Source organism: Bemisia tabaci, chromosome 4, assembly GCF_918797505.1.
Source record: "Bemisia tabaci chromosome 4, PGI_BMITA_v3".
In the NCBI taxonomy this organism is placed as follows: Eukaryota; Metazoa; Arthropoda; class Insecta; order Hemiptera; family Aleyrodidae; genus Bemisia; species Bemisia tabaci.
Genome location: NC_092796.1, coordinates 32,696,257 through 32,715,288, shown reverse-complemented (window position 1 = coordinate 32,715,288; position 19,032 = coordinate 32,696,257). Strand labels below are relative to the sequence as shown.

Sequence of the window (19,032 nt, the reverse complement as noted above, 5' to 3'; positions counted from 1 at the left end):
AGGGTGTTTGATAAAGTACATTTATTCAAAAGCCCCTTCTTTTTAAGCAGTTTCATGCAAATTTGTCAAAGGACAAAGAAAAAAAAATGAGCAGCACAATGAGGGTGGTGTGCAAGAGTGATTGGCAGGTTAAGTGAATTGAGAAACAGTAAAATTTTCACTTTAAAAAATAGAAATTGAATTTTCTGACCAACATCACTCTTTAGAAAGAGAATAATTTTGAATTTGAGGTTCATCTTGACCACTAATGATGAATAAAGATTAATGAAATAAGATAAGGAGCGTGGGGCATTTTGTGGAGCAGGCGGAGGAAAAGCTGGTGCACAACATCTAAACAAACACTACACGCAGTTGGTGCAACACAGTTAAGCATTGAGATAGTTGAAAACTAACCAGCTATTTTCTTGTGAGCATCAGGAGAGACAGATTGAGTGAGAGCTGCTACTTTTTGGTATTCAGTCGTGTTGATCAGGCCTTGAGCCTCAAGAGTTGTTGGAGACATAGCGTTGTACTCCTCACTCAAGAGTTGGACTGATGGAGCAACATTAACAGTTAATATCATGAGTTTTTTCAAATTTTTAAACGCTTTATAAAATTCAGAGACAATTTGTGAGCCTTAACGACAACTTTTCTTTGTTATTCAACTTTTTATTGTGTTTTTGAAAAGAGCTTAAAGCAATTTGGGTGACAACGCTATGTAGTTGGAAATTAAATTTTACAGCATCGTTTTCGGCTCACAGGTCAAGTAGTTGCTTAAAACTCAGTTTATTTGCAGAGCTAATGAAAGCAAAACAAACATAATAATAGTTGAAAACAACAAAAATGGAAAGTGTGTGGTTTTATGCAAAACAACAGCATAAGGTTAGTTCTTTTTTTCTTTCTACTTAGTCTTCGTCTACTTAGCCTTAGTGAAAGGCATCTTGCCTTTTACCTTGTAACATTTTTAAGTTGAGTCCTTGGCAACAGTAGAAAACTGATTAAGGTCTAGTAACATACAGCTCACTAGAATAACTCAGGAAAAAAGACTTTCTAAGTCGTTTTATAAAGTTTAAGTATCAAATCTTGAGTAGTGACAAACTTAGTTGGTACCTACATAGCTTCAATTACAAATGCATTGCTGAGCAAACCATCGATTAAATAAAAAGAAGAGAGAGTTATAAATAAAGAGAAATATATTTTGAAATTTAAGAGAGTTGGAACAATATTTGTCCTCAAATCGCAACAGCAGAATCCATGATTCAACACTTAGAAACAGCTGCATGTTACGGACCAAGTAATTCTCCTTTCATTCCTTCTTTTGAATACGGTACTAAACTGCTGAAAAAGTGTACACATAAATGTTCATAGCAGAGCTTGCTGAAGTCGTATGTTTTCTTCAATTTTTTTATTACTTTCGATAGATAAGTGGAAGCCTTATAGTCGCGACAACACCTGCTCATTGTGCAACATCTAACCAAGCTTTTATAAAACACAGATTAGAGGTTACATTTGAAATTTTTGAGAGGCTTTCAACGAATTGGGAAAGTTTATTTCTGACTTCCCTTGGTCCACTAAATTTTTAGTTACAAAGAGATCTTAAAATTGGTCGACTGGATCTCTCCTCCGATTACAGAAGTGATTTTTGATCACACACATTGAAAATTGAGGGTTCAAATCAGAAGTTTTTCATAAAATGAAGAAGGAAAAAAAAAACTTTGAAATTCCTTTTGATCAAGCAATTAAAAGCAATTCAATCGATTGATGAGCAATTTAGCACACAATTAAGCAAAGCATTCATTGTAAAATTAAACCGTAGTCTGAATCATAACCAATTGAGTTGGTGAGCTTCCATCCAACTTGTGTGGACTATGATGTGGATTCTTAAATTTTTGAGGACATAAATGAACATGAAGCCCCTCAAGTCTAATGCAGTAAAAGTTTTATGATCATTGAAGAAAAAAAGAAGAAAAAAATGGGAACCGAATTACTATTAAATGATTAATTGTTGTGACTTGTAATCAGGAAAGGGCTCTTGATATCCATTGTTGGCACTCTGGAGGTCTTTAAATTGTTGCACTGAGAACACATGATTTAGAGTAAAACAAAGTTAAACTTTAAAGAGCGGAGCCATATGTCTGACACCTTATTTCAAGGCTGATACTACTCCCTATAGGGTAAATTTAGAACAAAATATGATTTGACAGGTGTGTTGAACCACACGAGGAAATTTGATATTTTTTCAAAGCTTTAAATAGTTGAGGATTTTTTGTGTGGATATTTTGGCTTTTTGGCAATTGATATATTTACTATTAGCTTTTCTCCGATGGTTTCAATAGATTCTGGTAATTTCTTTATTGCTAATTTACTTGTTACGTGCGTTGAAAATTCGAAATAAAAGAAATAATTCTGAATTTTGCTTTCAAGCTCAGAAAAACTTGCACAACTATGTTATGCCCTTTTCCAGGTAGCATTTTGTAAGATTTGTAGGAAGTTTTTTCAGAAATTCAGCGTAAATGGAGCATAAATTTACGAATAACCCGATATCATCAGTCAACTAAGGAATAAAATAAATAAAATTACTCAAATCATTCTTCTTACCAATTAAGGCTTCGATGTCAAAACACAAGATGTGGCTTTCAGGATCTTTAGGATTTGTTCTCAAACCTTGAATCATGAGTGGTGAGGCTCTTGACTTATGCTGCTCCATACCATCACGGTGAGTAGAGTGATGCAACTGTTGCAGTTGGTGTAGACCCCTCTGAAAAAAATTTGCGCAAAAATTTGATTTCCATCAACACATTTCATTGATTTCTTTTACTGGACAATATGGAGGAAGATAGTTTTCATACAAAACAAAAAAAAAAAAAAAAATGACTACGAACAGGTTGCGGTTTGATGCACAAGTCATTTAGACAGAGTTGGTTATGCCAACGTACGAAAAATTCAAAGTACGACTGAAAGTCTCATTACAGAAGGAAAAAGCTCATCCAAACATAATTGGTGTGACACTAGATACAATCGATCAGGTGAGCAGCTACGGATGCTTTTTGGGTCTTATTGGACCCATCATCGGTGTAGCACAGCCTCCTGACTTTTCCACCCCCAAGCTCGGAAAGGTCATGAGAATCAGACAAAGATTTGGGCATGCAGTTGCAAAAAATTTACATACTCTACTGATTAAGTTACAAAATAAATGATCAATTTTTATTTTAACTACTCTGAATGGAAGTGTACCTGGGTAGCATGTCGAATCGCTGATATATTACGATGGCGAAGTCCTCGTAAAAAGTGAACAGCAGGATTGGCTAGCCCTGATTCTACAGAGCCAGAGGTGGATGTATTTTCATCACAGGCATACAGAACATCTTCTGCGCTTATTCCGTGTAAAACTCTGTCCAAGTGACCTGATGGAAAACACAAGATATTCATTAATAAATATTTGAATGTAATGCGGAGGAAAAGAGTATCAATAATCAGAAGGTCTGTTTAATTACAAGGGCTTAGAAGAGGATTTGGAGCCAAATGCACCTAATCTGGGCAAATTTTGCAAAAATTTTTGGAGAACTTAGGACTTAAGCTACAATAAAAGAGCTGAGTCAAAAAAAAAAAAAAAAAATAAACCCACCAAAACATTTGAGGACTTCCTGCTTCTATGCATGAAACAAACGAAATTGTTAAAAGCTCTGATAATCTTTTCTTTGATTGAGTAAAAATTTGCGAGGCAATTTTGTAGAACTTGGAGGCCGCTCATAAAATATGTATGTAATGTTAAACTTAGGATTTTTTAACACCTTCTCCCCCACTTAAAACAATTTTGGGAATGGGTCCCTATCCTTTGGAACATAAAAACAATTGGTGTAACCCCTCTCCCTGATCGTTATGTACTTAATGGAAGACCCTTTATTGAGAAAAAGCAAAAGTTTAAAATTGTTCATCACTGTCTAGCAGATGAGAAAGAATTAGTACCTGTTTCCATTTGCCAAACATAAACAGTGCCATCTGAACAGCCCACAATCATGAAGTCATCTAAAGGTCGCCATTTAATTGTGATAACGGGAAACAAGTGTCTGGAAGCAAGGACTACACATTTTCTTTCTGTTAAACTTAAGAGAGTCACCGAGTGATCACTTGCTACAGAGCAAATGCATTTCGTTACACGAGGCTGAAAAAGAGAGAACCCAAAAACATAAGAAAAATACCAAATCGGAGTCTATCATTGTTTTTATCAGTTTCAGTTGCATTTCCAAAAAAGAAAGTGTGTGGTGGTTTTACGTAAAACACGATTCTTACAACGAAAATTACTGACATTAACTTTTATCGAAGATATTAACGTTTTTATTACACATTGGTTACGAGGAATTTGAACTGCCCGCTCACAAGAAACTCAAAGCTCTACGTGAGTCAAATAGCGCACTAAAACGGTTTCAGCAAGCTTCTCAATCGAGCAATGTTCATTTCCCACCATGTGTTGTTCAAAATATAAGCAATTTGCTATAGCTGAGCCAAAGCGTCAAGATCGACGTTGCCAGATTTTTATATCGCAGAAACTGTCATGATAACGTTTAGCGCTCGATGTGAATCACGTAGAGCATTGAGTTTTCATGAGCGGATAGTTTGAATTCACGCATTAAGAATCGTTAAATATCTTCGTAAGGTATTGATTTCGGTAATTTTCGTTGAGCGCATCGTGTTCTACAAGAAATTTTGGTTAAGAAACATGTATCAGAATGCTGAAATTCGTACCTTGTCTAGTGGTCCATTAACTTAAATTATGAATAAAGTATAGTGTAAGTAACGACATGATAGTTACTTATTATTATAAAAATTAAAGGTAGAAAAGAAGTACATCCATTGTTAAAGAAGACACTAAGGTTAATGGATGATTAATTTAAGGTGTGTGAACCCCCTGAAATATAAAACTGAACTTACACTACAATTATTGGGTGGAATCAACAACTGAGTTATTTCACCAGCATGGACACAGAAACGGTGAAGAAGAGTCCCTGCATAGAGGTCCCATAGGCAAACAGCGAAGTCAACGCCACCAGATAAAAGGTGCGTTTTATCATATCGAGAATGAACGTGATGTGGGTACAAGAGACAATTTACTCGACCTCCATGTCCAAGTAACAACTGGTGAGGTGGCCAATCTATGACAAAAATTAAGAAAAATCACGAAAAAATTAGACAGGAAGAGATGAAATTCTAACAGCAATAATAAATATCGCAATTAGGCAAAGAAGAGAAAGAAAAAAAATATTTAAAATGATGGCGATGATATTTTGAAGCGTTGACTATCTATCAATAGATATTTATTTTACACACTTCACAGAAGATTTTTTGACCCCTGCAACTAGAAATTCTGGACATTTTTCCCCCTCTAAATTTTTTAGGGTCCTGAAGGAAAGTTTCCAAGTTTTCTGACACTACAATTTAAAAAAATGACACGAAATTGAAGAGAATTCCTGGACATGTCCCTTTTCAATATATTTCTGTGAAGTTGTTCGTGCTGGGGCAAAAAATTGCACAAGAAAATGGCGAAATCCAAACGTTTCAAGGCACTGCCAGTGGGTCAGCTGCACTGGTCTCAAAATCGTGTTTTGATGCTTGATACATGTAGATCAGCTACAATCAATAAGATCAGTCTAAACAGTAACTTTCTACGTTCAATATTAACCGAGAAATCCCACTTTTAAGATTCAGTTGATGACATCATCCACCGCGGTAGTGACACCCTTGGTTTCTTCCATCTTGCTTTCATCTGAGTTTTACGTTGAGTAATCGGTAAAAATGTGCTTCTCCCTGACAAATGAAAGCAAGGGGGAAGAAACCAAGGGTGTCAGTACCCAATGAATGGCGTCATTAACCGTCATTAACGGTTGGTTGATACTGAACATAGAAAGTTGCTGTTTGGACAAATCTTTTAAGTTTTAGCTAATCTCCAAGATTCAAGCATCACGATTCTGTGAACAGCGCAACTGACCCATTGTCCAATTCTGCTGAATAGTCGATACGCTAGAACTTCTTATTGTTTCCTACATGTAGTTTCAAAACCTGGAAATCCTAACACCATTGAATTGATTCCTTTTTCCTGTCAGACACAAAAAATTACTGAAATCAATGTTAGGTGTTAGGTAGAAGATGTTGTCTTGGGCCGAAAAAATTGAAGGAAAAGAAAATAAGAAGAAACTTTGCCAAAGGATGATGTAAAAACTTACCATCGTACTGCTGATGGGTTCCATGGAGAAGTTGTAACATGACAGTTTGTGTAGCAGGAACAATTACAATTGAACCGTCTTCTCGGCCAACAACTAAACGACTTTGTTGGGGCAGGTAAATACTAGCCGTCAGTTTAATACCAGGCTGAAATGAAGAAAAGGAAATTACCATTTGGCTTACTTTGCCAACATGCCACTCAATAACATAATCTTGAACAGTTTTAGAGGTCACATTTTCAGAGCACTCTGGAAGTTGCCAGCCATCCTCGCCTGATCTTGAATTGAGAAAAACTACCACTTAGCAATTTCTTTCAAAATTGTTTCAATTTTCCTTTGAAAAAATCCCAGATCTTGCTCATAACTTGCTTAAATAGATAGATCAATAAATAAATAAAAAGATAAATAAAAAAATAAAGAAATAAAAGAAAGAAATAAATAAATAAATGAATACCTGCTTAAAACTCATGAAATTTTGCGTGGCAACCCTTGCGCATATGCTGAATGCACCATAAGAATAAGACCTCTGAAAACCGGTGTCAATTCACTCAAACTAATCCTTTCATTTAAAGAGAGAATCCAAAATCACCTTAAGTCATAAATATTCAAAACTTTAAAAACAAGTCGCCCAAGATAAAATAACACATGGCAGCTTATTTTCCAAATGGCATTCTGAAGAGTAATAGTAGAGAACATTTTCCCCATGAGGTAGGTGCTATCACTTGAATCACAGCATTGCAATTATTGAAATAATCGATTCCATTCTCCATTCCAGAATGCTCAATTGACCTGACAGATGAATAATGTTGAGATAGGTCATGTACTTGACCTTCTTGTACCAGGAGAATGAATCAGAATGGGGCAATGGCAAGGAATTTTTACAGGGTTGTGGTATAGATTTTCTTGCGTACAATTTCGTGAAAACTCTATATGAAAAGATGTTCATTAAGAAGTTCGAGAAAACCCTCTTCAGGAGAGAAAAAGCTAATCAAAATCCGACCAATCGAAAGCAAACAGTCAAGTTAACATAGCAAGGCAGGCACTGCCTGAAACTGAGTTCAGCCAATCAGCAAATGCCGTCCCCTCTGACTGGCTGCCTCATCAGAGCCTGCCAAGAATATCGTTTCAAAGTAGATTTTCTTTGGCATTTAGGGTTAGATAAATCTGAAAAAAATCCTGGAAGCTAAATTCACTTGGTGCTTCCATCTTAAGCATTTCATTGCAATAAATACCATTAATTTCTTACGTGCAATCACATACTCAGTCCATTCAACCAACTTTTGTAAGGCTCGAGACTTATTAATTGCCACTTTGACACCAAGGTCATCATTTTCTTACTTTTATTTCTGAAATTGCTAACATTTTATTGATATGCACATAAAAACGAGAACGAGAAAAATCTGTAAAACTAAAATCTTACGAGCTGATCCAGAATTCCGACAGGAGGAGGTTTCATTGCCAACCATTGAGATGTAAGACTAGTAACGTAAAATGGACTTTTTTCTGAAAACAAAAACCAAAATCGATGATCAAGAGAAATGAATTATGAGTACATCTTGAATTTTCATTTGGTCTCCACATTCATTTGCCTAAACTGAATTCAAAGAGAAATAGTAGAATTTCTTCCATTGAGGCTGTTTTTCAATTAATAGACAAGAATTAGGGTAATGAAAAAGGTTACAATTAAATCAATGTAGACAAAAGACTCGAATTCTGATTCCAGAAGCAGTGCATCATTTAGGAGGAAAAAACGCAGTGCTCAATGTACTTTCTAGCTCCATGAGACCTGCAGACTATGTATTGAAATTGATTGACAAAGCGGTAGACAAAGAAGACAAGAAAATGAATCGATTCTACTGTTGGAGGCAGGTGCATGCAACAGACATAGGAGGTAACGGCAACCAAGACCCTTTAGTTAGTTCATCATTTTACCCTTGGCCTATAACAATCACCCGTTTCAACTCATAGGATTGCTCTATTTTCCCTTTGTTTTCTTTGTCTATCAATTTCAATCATCAGCCCGCAGCATTTCACATTATCAGATATGAGAGGTCAGCCACCATTGGATGAAAATACAAAAATAAGGGAATATTTTTTTGGAGGTTACAGGAGGATAAATAAACGAAGAGAGGAAATTTAAAAAAAAAAAGTAAACATACCTTGAGGTTTGAGAGTATTTTCCTGTTTACTCTGAATTAGTTGAGCATCGTTTATATCAGGAACTGACCAGACAGCTACACAACCTTCTGAATCACCTCGGATGAGCAACTTTCCATGTTTTGAGGAATTAAAAAATATTGTGGATGGAGGACACGATAATGGCTGGAAATAAGACAGAACAAAAGTTTACAGAAAAAAATTATACGGCTGAAGAAAAATACACAAAGAATTATTTGTTTCTAAAGATTTCATTCAGATTACAACACTGCAAAGATATTTTGCAAAACGAAAGGACAAACTCTAATATGAGTGTCTGGAGGTCACAGGAAATAATGATCTTAGTCCGTGGATGCAAAATCAATAGTATGATTTTTGTCAAGTCAATGAGCTGATTGTTGAAATTGATAGACAAAGCGATAGGCAAAGAAGACATAGGGAATATGAAACGATCCTATTGGTTGAAATGGTTGGTTCCTATAGACTATGGAAGAAAATGATGTACTATTTACAGGGTCTCTCGTCGGTTGCCATTATTTAGTCTATTACCTACCTTCTTTGTTCATTGCAACCAACCACTTTCATCAATAGGATCCCTCCATATCCTTTTTGTGCTCTTGGTCTATAGCTTAGTCTTTGTGTTCTTGGTCTATAGCTTTGTCTTTGTTTTCTTTGTCAAATGCTTTATCTATTGATTTCAAATATCAGCCCGCAAGTCGAAAAATCAAACATTGATTTTCTAGCAAAAAAAACTCTGGTATTCCAAAGAATGACTAGTGAAACCTCCAGTAAGCTGATAATTGAAATCGATAGACAATGAAGACAATGGGAAAATAAGGCGATCCGATTGGTTAAATCGGGGGGTTCTCGGTTGCCAGTTGCTGTAAGTCAGTCCTTTACTTAACTCCTTTGTTCATTTCAACCATTCACTTCCACCAATAGAATCGCTCCATTTTTCTCCTATCTCTTTAATGCTGCCCTATCTCCTAAACGCTGCAATAACTACAGCAAAGATAATTCAGGATGAAAAAATACTGCTATCAAAAATATTTTGGAATGCAAAATTATTGATAAAAATTATATTTCAGGCATTCAACTATTCCTACTTCGTTTAAAATATGTGATTGAGGTCAAGCTTTGTTTTATTAGATCTCATCTAATAGTTTTCGTCCCATACTTATTTGAGCGATGAATTGCCTCTTCACTTCTGGGTATCTAATCCCTTTATCTATTTTTCCACGGGATGGAAAAGGGAAAGAAAAACTACAAAAAAACACTCTTAAAGAAAAGATCACTTACTTTTTCTGGTGCAAAGGATAGAACACAGTACAGGAACGGGGTGTCTCCATCATTGGACTGTTTGTGGAACTCCGCATTATCTGCAACACTACTGTAAGAGAAAAATCGAATGAAAATCATGCACTTTCAAAATTTAAATTTGCCAACGAAACATTTTAGAATTATTGAATGCTGCAGCTATGTAATTGAACCCCTATCTGATAGAGGTCGGTTAAGATAAATGAATAAATCTGACATGAAATATTATTTCAGAAGTCCACACTCGCAGTTAGCTAGATGGACCACTACACCAGATGAGATATTAGGCACTACAGCGCATGTTTTCTCATCAAAATTTCACGGAGAACATATTAAATATATTGAAAATGTTCAAAAAATGGGTACACCGAGTGGTCAATTATAAATGTATATAAACTCTAAGCTCTTACTTGTACCCGCCTAAGAACCTAAAGTTTATATTTATAAAATTGACAACTGGGTGTACCCATTGTTTTAAAAGTTCACTGTGTAGAAAGATTTATCTTCATCCACAAAATTCAAAAATGTTGTGAATAATTAAAATTAACATAAACGCGTAACTGTCTGTAAATAAAAATTTAACAAATATTTTTAGTCATTGTATAAATATGATTTAAAGCGCGATGCAACATGTTTCCTCTTCAAAAATTCCACTAGGAAAACGAATCAGAGAACAGGAAGTCTGGAAATGAACTCCTATACAACGTCATTACGATGAACATTAATTACACGGCACAAATACAAATGCGTTGTTTGAATAATCTCAGGTGCATCTGATTAAAGTTAAAAACACTTGTTATCCTCTTGCTCTGGAGTTGGTTTCTGAACTTCCTTTGTGAGAATGTGTGTTTGTGGTCTTGTTCTACTTAAGATTTTGAGTCAAAAACAGGCGACTTTTCTTCAAGTTCAAACCTTGCCTGGTGGCCTATTAATGGGTCTCAATTATCCAAATCCCATCCTTCAATTGCAAATTTCAAGTTTTAGGTTTGAATTATCAAAATGTAAAATAAGGGTAGAAAAATAGGGCAACAAGCATCAAGTGTGAAAATCTCTGCAGTTACCGTTAACCTCAGAGCAATAGCAATATTTCAGTCTTTTTTTGTGTCTTTTGTACTTCTAATTTTATTTTTTTTTCATCAGAACCTGTTTTTGACTGAGGTTAAGATAAATAAATTAATTTACTGAAGCCTGTTTTTGTCATTTCAATTTTAGGATCTTGCGCCAAAGTACATATGTTTTTTGGGGACTGGCATTATGTTTAGCTGCACTGAAACATTTTTTCCAAAAAATTTCTTCTGAAAATTTCCAAAGTCAATCTATAGCAAAGAGTGATATTTTGATTTTAGGTACTGAAGTTCTTGCAAAGCGATTTTGAAGGGAATTCCATGGATGGAAGTCTCATACTAAAATTCTGATAACATTAATGAATACCTGCTGGAGGAGACTGAAAGATGAAACTACCAGAATACAAACGCTTGTCTGAGCAGGTGATATAATTAAAGAGATTTGAAAAACTTTTCTGAGTTACAGGAGAGATAACAGCTTCTTGTTCAGTTATAGTGTTGAGATTTGACACTACACTTAGGGTGCACAACTGTGAGCTTTGTTTCATCGATGTCCATTATTCTCTGAAGGAATCAATGCTTACTTATGGGGCACTTCCGATTTATGACATTCAAGCTCTGATCATACAGATTGAAATCAAATTTTCAATCATTTTCTACAGTTCTTTTACTTATTGCTCTTGAAATCAAAATCCTTGCAAGACCCAACTCAAGATAATTTTGGACAATCAGTGTTGTCTAAACGTCTATTCTGATGTAAACTAAATTTTAGCAACTAGGAGCCTCTAAGGACTAAGAGAAGCACAGATAAATAGGCAAATCTAAAACTCTGCAAGCATGCATTGCAGAGACGGTTTTTAATGGAATGGAATCGATAGTTTAGTAAAACCAGTGGATATGAGAGAGTTGTAAATGTTATGAAAATTTTTTCAAAACGGCCAGAAGAGTGCCTTACTGCCCTTCTGTTTTTGGTATATGTTTTTGTGAATTGGTGATGAGGTAAAGGATAATGAAAACAAATAGATATGTTATTATTTGATGAGCTGAAAATAAGTCTGGGAAATGTTGAGGTATTTTGAATCATCCCTGAAAACTTTAAATAACTATACGTTTCTATAGTTCATAAACTAAGATCTTTTTAATGAAGATGAATTTTGAGTCAAGAGGAAGCCTTGTTCATGTCTTTTTATTCCTAAAATGTCATTAATCCAAGAGACATTGTACTACTATCTCCTTAAAGTTGCTGTCGTAAAAAATTTCACTCTAGCCCATTTCAACGAGAGAAAATAATTGAAAGTAATGCATACCCTGAAGTACCCATGAACTTTCCTCTCAGCTTGCTAGTGTAACAAAAATCAAAGGTATAAGAGTTAGAGGAAGAAAGATTAAATATTTGTTTTTGATCAATTCTGAAAAACAACCGCACTGTTTTACACAACACGTACCACAACAAAATCACATTTTGATTGCACCAATGCCAATACATTCAAACCGTTATCAATACTTTATGATCTTCCGAGTCAAACTTGGCAGTTTTGCAATATTGTCTTGAGCACACACATACACACCAGGTCTCTTTGAAGTGATGGGAAAAAAAATGTTAACAACAATATTGAATGCGACCAAGTAATAGTTCACCCTTGACAATCTACTACAAGAATGATATTTTTTGACTTGCTGGGATGAACAGCTACTATTTGTTTTGACTTCAGGGAAATGCAAAGGTTTTATTTTTGGATTAAACGCTCAAAACTGAGTATCCTGTTTATGATAATAAAAGTGTTTGATCAAATGAAACATGAATTACTTATGAATGACAATGACTAAACTCTGAAAAGGTGCTATTCATTTTTTGCTCCCTTGCTTATCCTCCGCAAAATGGAGATACTTACAGCACGCCTTTTCGGAGTTTCACTATTATGTGTCTATTGCTAATGATGTGCTCGAAACAGAAAAAGCATAGTGGTGCAAAATATGGACACAACTTTATACCAAGGTTTAGGTTTGATTATATGTGTGATTAATCTTTTAAATTTCAGAAGAATCAACATTCAGAAGTCAACTAGCTGCACTAAAAACTATTGATGATACATCTCTGGGTAAAATTAGGAAGGGTTCATGACAATAGTAAGTAAACTTTGTAGCGTGGCATTTGTGTAGCCCTTAAGCGAATGAATTAAAATTTTATTGATCTTGCTTTAAATATTTTTTCCTTTATCTACATCATGACCCCTGCCAAATTTGATCTGATTGGATAAATTTGATATCATCCCATGACCAATATCAATTAATTTTTTGTTCTAAGGAGAAATTTATTTTGTACCATTATTTCACACTTTACACCATAATTATTCTTAAAATTTCTAAAATCACTCTTGAAATCAGGACTAAAAGGTTTATGCAGTGAACATCAAGTAAGTTGCAAAAAACAACAATTGTATTGGTCCAAAATATTGGATTTTTGGGAGGTCAACACCCCCTCTCATTTGAGATCTCCCTACTGAGACTTTTTAGCGGGAAGATCAGATTTATGACATGACAAAAATTCAGCCAATTCAACTGCACCGACTTTTTTCATATTACGGGAGTGTGGATCTTCCACAATTTATAAAAATAGGATCATAATGTGAAGCAAAGCATATTAAACTTTAGCCTCTAAATCTTAAAAAACCTTAGCCTGACAGATCTAAGTGCAAACAAAAAACTCCTCTCCTCCTTTCGATGAGTTACGAAATGTACGGGCACTTTTCTACATAGAAAAGATTTGAGGTTGATTTGAGGAGACGATAAATTATTTCTATTTCGCACATTACGATTGTTTGTGGAACTGGAATGATAAGTTGCACTTCTATCTTTTAAAAAATTTATTTTACCCCAGCTGAAAATAAAGAGTGTTGCATTGTGATTTATATTTGATAAAATAGTAACTACAGTATGGGCTCGCTTTACGGCATTTTACAGGATTGACAAATCAATCTGTTAAAGAGCGGAATGGGTTAATTCGAAACAGCTAGAAGCTTTTGAAAGGACCGAAGGATCTGATAATCATGGAGCTTGTAATTTTTTTATCATGTTTTAGGAAATATGTTAGTTTCAGAGGCATGCAGGTGAGAGGGCCTTCAATGTTTGTGTGTTAAAGCAAACGAATGAAATTGAAGTGCGGCTTGACAAACACAAAAGAGTGCAAGTTCTGAGCACTAGCTACACACAACTTACTTGGCAGGAAGTTTGTAAAGATAGCCTTTCCCTTCGTCTGACCACACTAGGACTCGCTCAGGAGATAGGAATTCACCTCCTTGCCAACGTTCGCTTCTTGGAGGCATAACTGAGCACAGTACTGAGAAGTCACCCGCATCATAGATCTTCAAAAAATAAAAATTAGAACCGTCAATTTTAAGAAGTGAATGATTTTTCAGAACTGACGCCCACAGCAAATCTAGTTTTAAAAATGCATTTGGAAGTTCATAACGTCATACTTTCTTAATTTTGAATATTGTGAATCCAGAGATGGATACACTTCAATTTCAGCCTTTTTTCTTGATTGAAAATGCCAGAAATTTCGGGCGAAACGTTCCATGGTTTTTTGTCCTTTTCTTAGCCTCGTTCCTCCCAATTGTAAATTGATGCTGTATAATTTCTTGCAATTTAAAATTCATTTTTTAAGTAAATTGATATATTATTGAGACAATGAAAATGTGTTTTTGAAGAAAAATGTTCCGAACTAAGAGAATGATCCCTGTATGATTAAGCAACGATTAAGAAACTCACCTGCCAATATTTTGAACAGACTATAAGCACAGTGCGTTGATTTTGAGCACAGCAAGTCATTGTCAGAGCATTTAAACACCTAATTGGTTTGCTCTCGTTCTCATAAATAGATTCAGATGTTTTTGTTTCGTTGCCAGTCAAAGTCCATACCTTTACAACTCCGGTTGTGGTTAGTGCAAGGACGACATCGTCTACAAAAGGATACACAAGAGGATTAGTCACGCGAGGTTTCCCTCATCAGTTTTCAATTACTTGATATTCACTGGTAACTGAGATCACCATGATTAAAATAAATATTTCAGCTCATATGTTCTATAGTGACCTCAAAATTAATTCAACCAAAAAACTGGAATATCGATGATGAAACTACAAGACCACACGTTTCGTTTGCAGTGTTTAAAAATCTGCTCCAATTTTATTTTCGTAAAGGAGGACAGATCAATATCATTCCTTGAAGTTTCCGAGCTTTCTTTGCACAGAGAAAGAAAATCACAGAAATTTTCAAGAATTAACGTTGAGTAGTTTTCAATTTAAAAATGAATTATGAAAGGAAATCTTCAACATCGCAAAGCAAGACATGACCTGGTATTTTCACCTTTAATATGCAAAATGAGAACTTTATTTTGAACAAAATAAAACAACGGCATTTTAATGAATAGTCAATTTCTACTAATTCAGTCAAACTTTGGAGTGAATTGGTGTTTAGCCTAATTTCTTCCTGAAATTTAACCACACTTTTCTAACTTTCGTCTGATCATATAACTTACCAACTTACCAAATTTTATGGATTTTGCAATGATACTTTAATTAATTTTAATGATATGTTCTCATTTTTAGTGTATTTTCTGGAAAATACACTGTTTATTATTTTTATTTCTGAAAGACACAATCTATTTAACTTATTTTTCCTCTAATTTTTCTTTTTTAAATCTTTCCAGACATTTCTCAAATGAAACAAAAGAACCACTTTGGCCATAAAAAGCTTTTTTCACACCTACCTTTCCTTTTGATGGGTCTCAAAACGTGTAGGGCACTAATCCAATCAGGGTTAACTCTTGAGACAAGAGAAAACATTATCTCTAAACTAAACGGATCCATTATTAGAACTTCTGCATAGTAACCGTTGCAAAATAGCCAGACATCACTGCATCCATTGACACAGTATGACTAGAAAATCAAAAAATGATAAATGAATCAGGTAAATGCACAACAAGAAGATAAAATGAAAAAAAGAGAGAAAAAAAAAATAGATTGAAATAGCAATTCATATGGCTCAAACTCAGAATGGCTTCAAATGGACAAACACAGTGGTCTGAAGAATATATATTTCAGCCTCCTGAACTTTGGTGGATTCTATTCTAAAAGCAATAAATCCACTATTTTAGCAGCCAAATAAGGGGAAAATTAAAAGATTTGTATTCTTTTATTATTAATTTGATTACACAATACATATCTAGATGAATCCGGAAAATTTTAATGAGCTTTCTCGCCCTTGATGGATCACTAGACAAGATGTGAATTAGAGCATTGTGATCAGTGTTCGAAACTTACAGGCATCAACGCGCCAAATGCGCCTAAGAAAACAGTCATGGCGCCTAAAAAATGAAGGCTCTGCGCAAACATGTCCTCTGAGAATTCCCCCAAAAAAATCCTGATTTTTCTGTTGGGTGATTGTTTGAAATTTCGAGTTATGGCATCGGATTCTGACTTTTCACTAAATGCGCCGTGATATATAGGCAAATAGTCAATTTGGCCCCTAAAAATTGAGCTTGATGGGCCACATGGCTCCTGAAACTTAAAGGTGAGTTTTGAACACTGATTGTGATATGTGTTTTCTCTCTTCAATCTCAATAGTGATTTGGTATGTTGGCAACACTGTTCTTCTTTTATTTAAATGTGCGTAAAACAATCAATTCTTGGTGAGGCAGCTTGCCTCACCGAACATAGATAATTTTAGTGAATTTTAATGGAGGAAAACAAGTGTTACCAATAAACCAAATCGTTATTGACATTGAAGTTTTACCAGAGGTAGCAAAAAAAACACTAAGTTCTTTGTGAAATCAATAATTTTCTCTCGGCGGAGGGGTGGTGTCGAAATTCAGAGGCAGCAATATAGTAGATTCAGTTGTGATTGATCGGAGACAGCAAAATAATAGCAGCTCAGGGCCAGTAAATGTGAAAATTTGCCCCTGATTAATACAGGGACAAAGAGGTTATATTTATGTGAGTAGGCTGTGAAGACACACCATCAGTAATGAATGTTTACCTGAATATGCGTGTGAACATAGGGCAGTTTTGCAACTTCCTTACATTTACCGTCTACTAAATCCCATGTGCACATCTCCCTGGAAGAAAACAAATTAGTACATTAAGAAGCGCATACATCTAAAACCCGTGTCCCACCATCAAATGAACTCATCAAATGCAAGATGATGGAGATGCGTACTGGTTTTCGCGCAAGTCCACTATCAAAAGTTGGCGGGTCGTTAAATGTTGATGAACTAGTACGAATCTCCACTATCTTGCATTTGACGAGTTCATTTGATAGTGGGTCACAGGCTTGACCAAAATTTGTGATATTCATCAAGGGTTTCTCCAGAGAAAACTTGGGGAGATAAAACAAAAGCCAGTCTAGGTTGATTTCCCATCAGACTGATTATCAACTGAAATCGACAGACAAATAAAACAAAGGGAAAATGGAGCGACCGAAAGTCGAAATGGATGGTTGTTACGGACTGAGGGGAAAATGATGGACTAATTAAAGGGTCTTTTGTAGGTTTTGTCGGTAGTCCAATACTTGGATCACTAAATTTTACCTGTCTCCTTCGTCTATCAATGTCAACAATTAGTCCGCATGGCTTGTTAGAATGCTTGTTTTGCTTAAATCCTGACATAAACATTCTTGAAATAGATTCATATTCTTCAAAGATTTAAGATTTTTCTTTAAGTTCGTTCAGTGTATTGATTATCAATTGAAAAGATTGGATGAAAGATAATGATTCAGAAAATTCCTGAAAATGCTTGAGAATTTCAATGCTTTTACTGATGCCAAAATGCATGTCTTAGCATAATGATGGCTAGAGTGTCTTACTTGATCTTGTTGACCAAGTCAAAATAAAATAGGCAACTTACCCGCTTTCAGAGGAACTAATGATGTAATTATTTTCATCTGCAATACTTGCTTTGGCTAAACATAGGATGGGTGCTGTGTGTCCGACAAGAAGACATCTCGGCGTCATCTGCAAAGTTGGATTTTTTCATTACTTTCATTTTTGATCTGACGAATTACCAAGATCTTTACGTTAACTGTTGCAGTCATAGACAAATCTCCCTTAGATGACACATAAAATTAAATTTTTTTGGAGAGGAAATAAGTCTAAAAAAAGTGACTTGACCTTCTTTCAGATTGACACCTGGTAGATATCACGCTGATTTTCTTCATGCAGAAGTCTGCAGTCAGTCAAAGCAAGATTTGCCTGACTATACCGCAGCCTGATTGTTGAAATTTTGCGTTTATCTAGTAGACAAGACAAGACTAATGTGAAGTGGAATTTTATGGTAGGTCTGTCTTGTCATTGAGGTGCTCAAGGAGGCCGCTTCTTACCTCTTATTGGGCCGAATAATTGACTGGTTATCGGCCAGCGAAGAGTTACCTTTAGCTAGTTGATTATTCAGTGGGATAAGCGGCAAGAAGCGGCTTCTGCAGACGCCCTAAAAACAAGGCCGACCAGTCATATGGCTCCATTTCACAGCACTCTTGGCTTGTCTAACATATGTACCCAAAATGTTCACAATCAGGTTGCTGATAAAGTAATTGATATTGAATTGAGTTGTGACTGCCCATGGGAAAAGAGGCTTTACTCCAGTGCTCTCGTAACAAGCAACTTTGTAAAATGTCAAACCAAACTGGAGTTCTGGCAGTTTGAGGACTGCTGTTCAAACCATGCTGTTTTCAGAAAAAAGCTTCGTAGAACTCTAGAATGTCATACTAGGGGCACAAAATGGCAAGATTAAGGTGAAACTTTGGGGGCACCTTTCGTTAGGAAAAAATAATGACCCCTTCAGAGCCTGGAGAATTTCCTATCTAAGTCTCAAAATTCAATTTTCCGACCCGACTTGACAAAATCCCTCTGCTGCCTTTGGCCTCCATCAATGAAGGTCCATTTCTATGTGGGCGGTCACAATTATGGAATTTAATTAGAAAGAATAATCATTCTTCAGTGATGGATATACTGCTTACATTTAAAGTTTCAGGATCCACCTGCCATATGCAAACTTGACCATCATAACAGCCGGTAACCAGAGAGCACTGATCATCAGAGAGAAAAACGGTGGATATGCAGTGGGTGGGAGGATTTTTACCCCACAACACCACAGGAACAACAAGATTTGTTCCAGTTGACATCTGAAAACAGATACCAGAACACAATGAACTAAGGGCAACTGCTATTTGAGCGAGATCTGAAGGGTAAAAATTCTGTCGGGACAAACAATCAGAATGACTGGGTATTCTGATAATCTAACTAAAATTA

The 19,032-nt window shown here is 35.5% G+C and overlaps 1 protein-coding gene across 6 annotated transcripts in view; it reads right to left on the bottom strand.

Annotated features, from left to right (window-relative positions):
• Rbcn-3B (WD repeat-containing protein Rbcn-3B) overlaps positions 1-19,032 on the bottom strand; it is a 92,222-nt gene that overhangs the window by 72,438 nt on the left and 752 nt on the right. For 2 of the 6 annotated variants that reach the window (XM_072299708.1, XM_072299711.1), the window contains exons 2-17: positions 18,741-18,905; positions 17,633-17,739; positions 16,767-16,845; positions 15,499-15,667; positions 14,501-14,691; positions 13,949-14,094; positions 12,040-12,072; positions 9,651-9,741; positions 8,354-8,516; positions 7,615-7,697; positions 6,198-6,342; positions 4,909-5,129; positions 3,946-4,141; positions 3,214-3,383; positions 2,578-2,737; positions 394-531 (exon numbers count right to left, since the gene is read on the bottom strand). In XM_072299708.1, coding sequence (XP_072155809.1) covers positions 394-531; positions 2,578-2,737; positions 3,214-3,383; positions 3,946-4,141; positions 4,909-5,129; positions 6,198-6,342; positions 7,615-7,697; positions 8,354-8,516; positions 9,651-9,741; positions 12,040-12,072; positions 13,949-14,094; positions 14,501-14,691; positions 15,499-15,667; positions 16,767-16,845; positions 17,633-17,739; positions 18,741-18,905 — 2,257 coding nt within the window. The remainder of the gene's footprint in view (positions 1-393; positions 532-2,577; positions 2,738-3,213; positions 3,384-3,945; positions 4,142-4,908; positions 5,130-6,197; positions 6,343-7,614; positions 7,698-8,353; positions 8,517-9,650; positions 9,742-12,039; positions 12,073-13,948; positions 14,095-14,500; positions 14,692-15,498; positions 15,668-16,766; positions 16,846-17,632; positions 17,740-18,740; positions 18,906-19,032) is intronic. The other 4 variants (XM_072299709.1, XM_072299712.1, XM_019050071.2 and 1 more) reach the window with 4 other exon arrangements.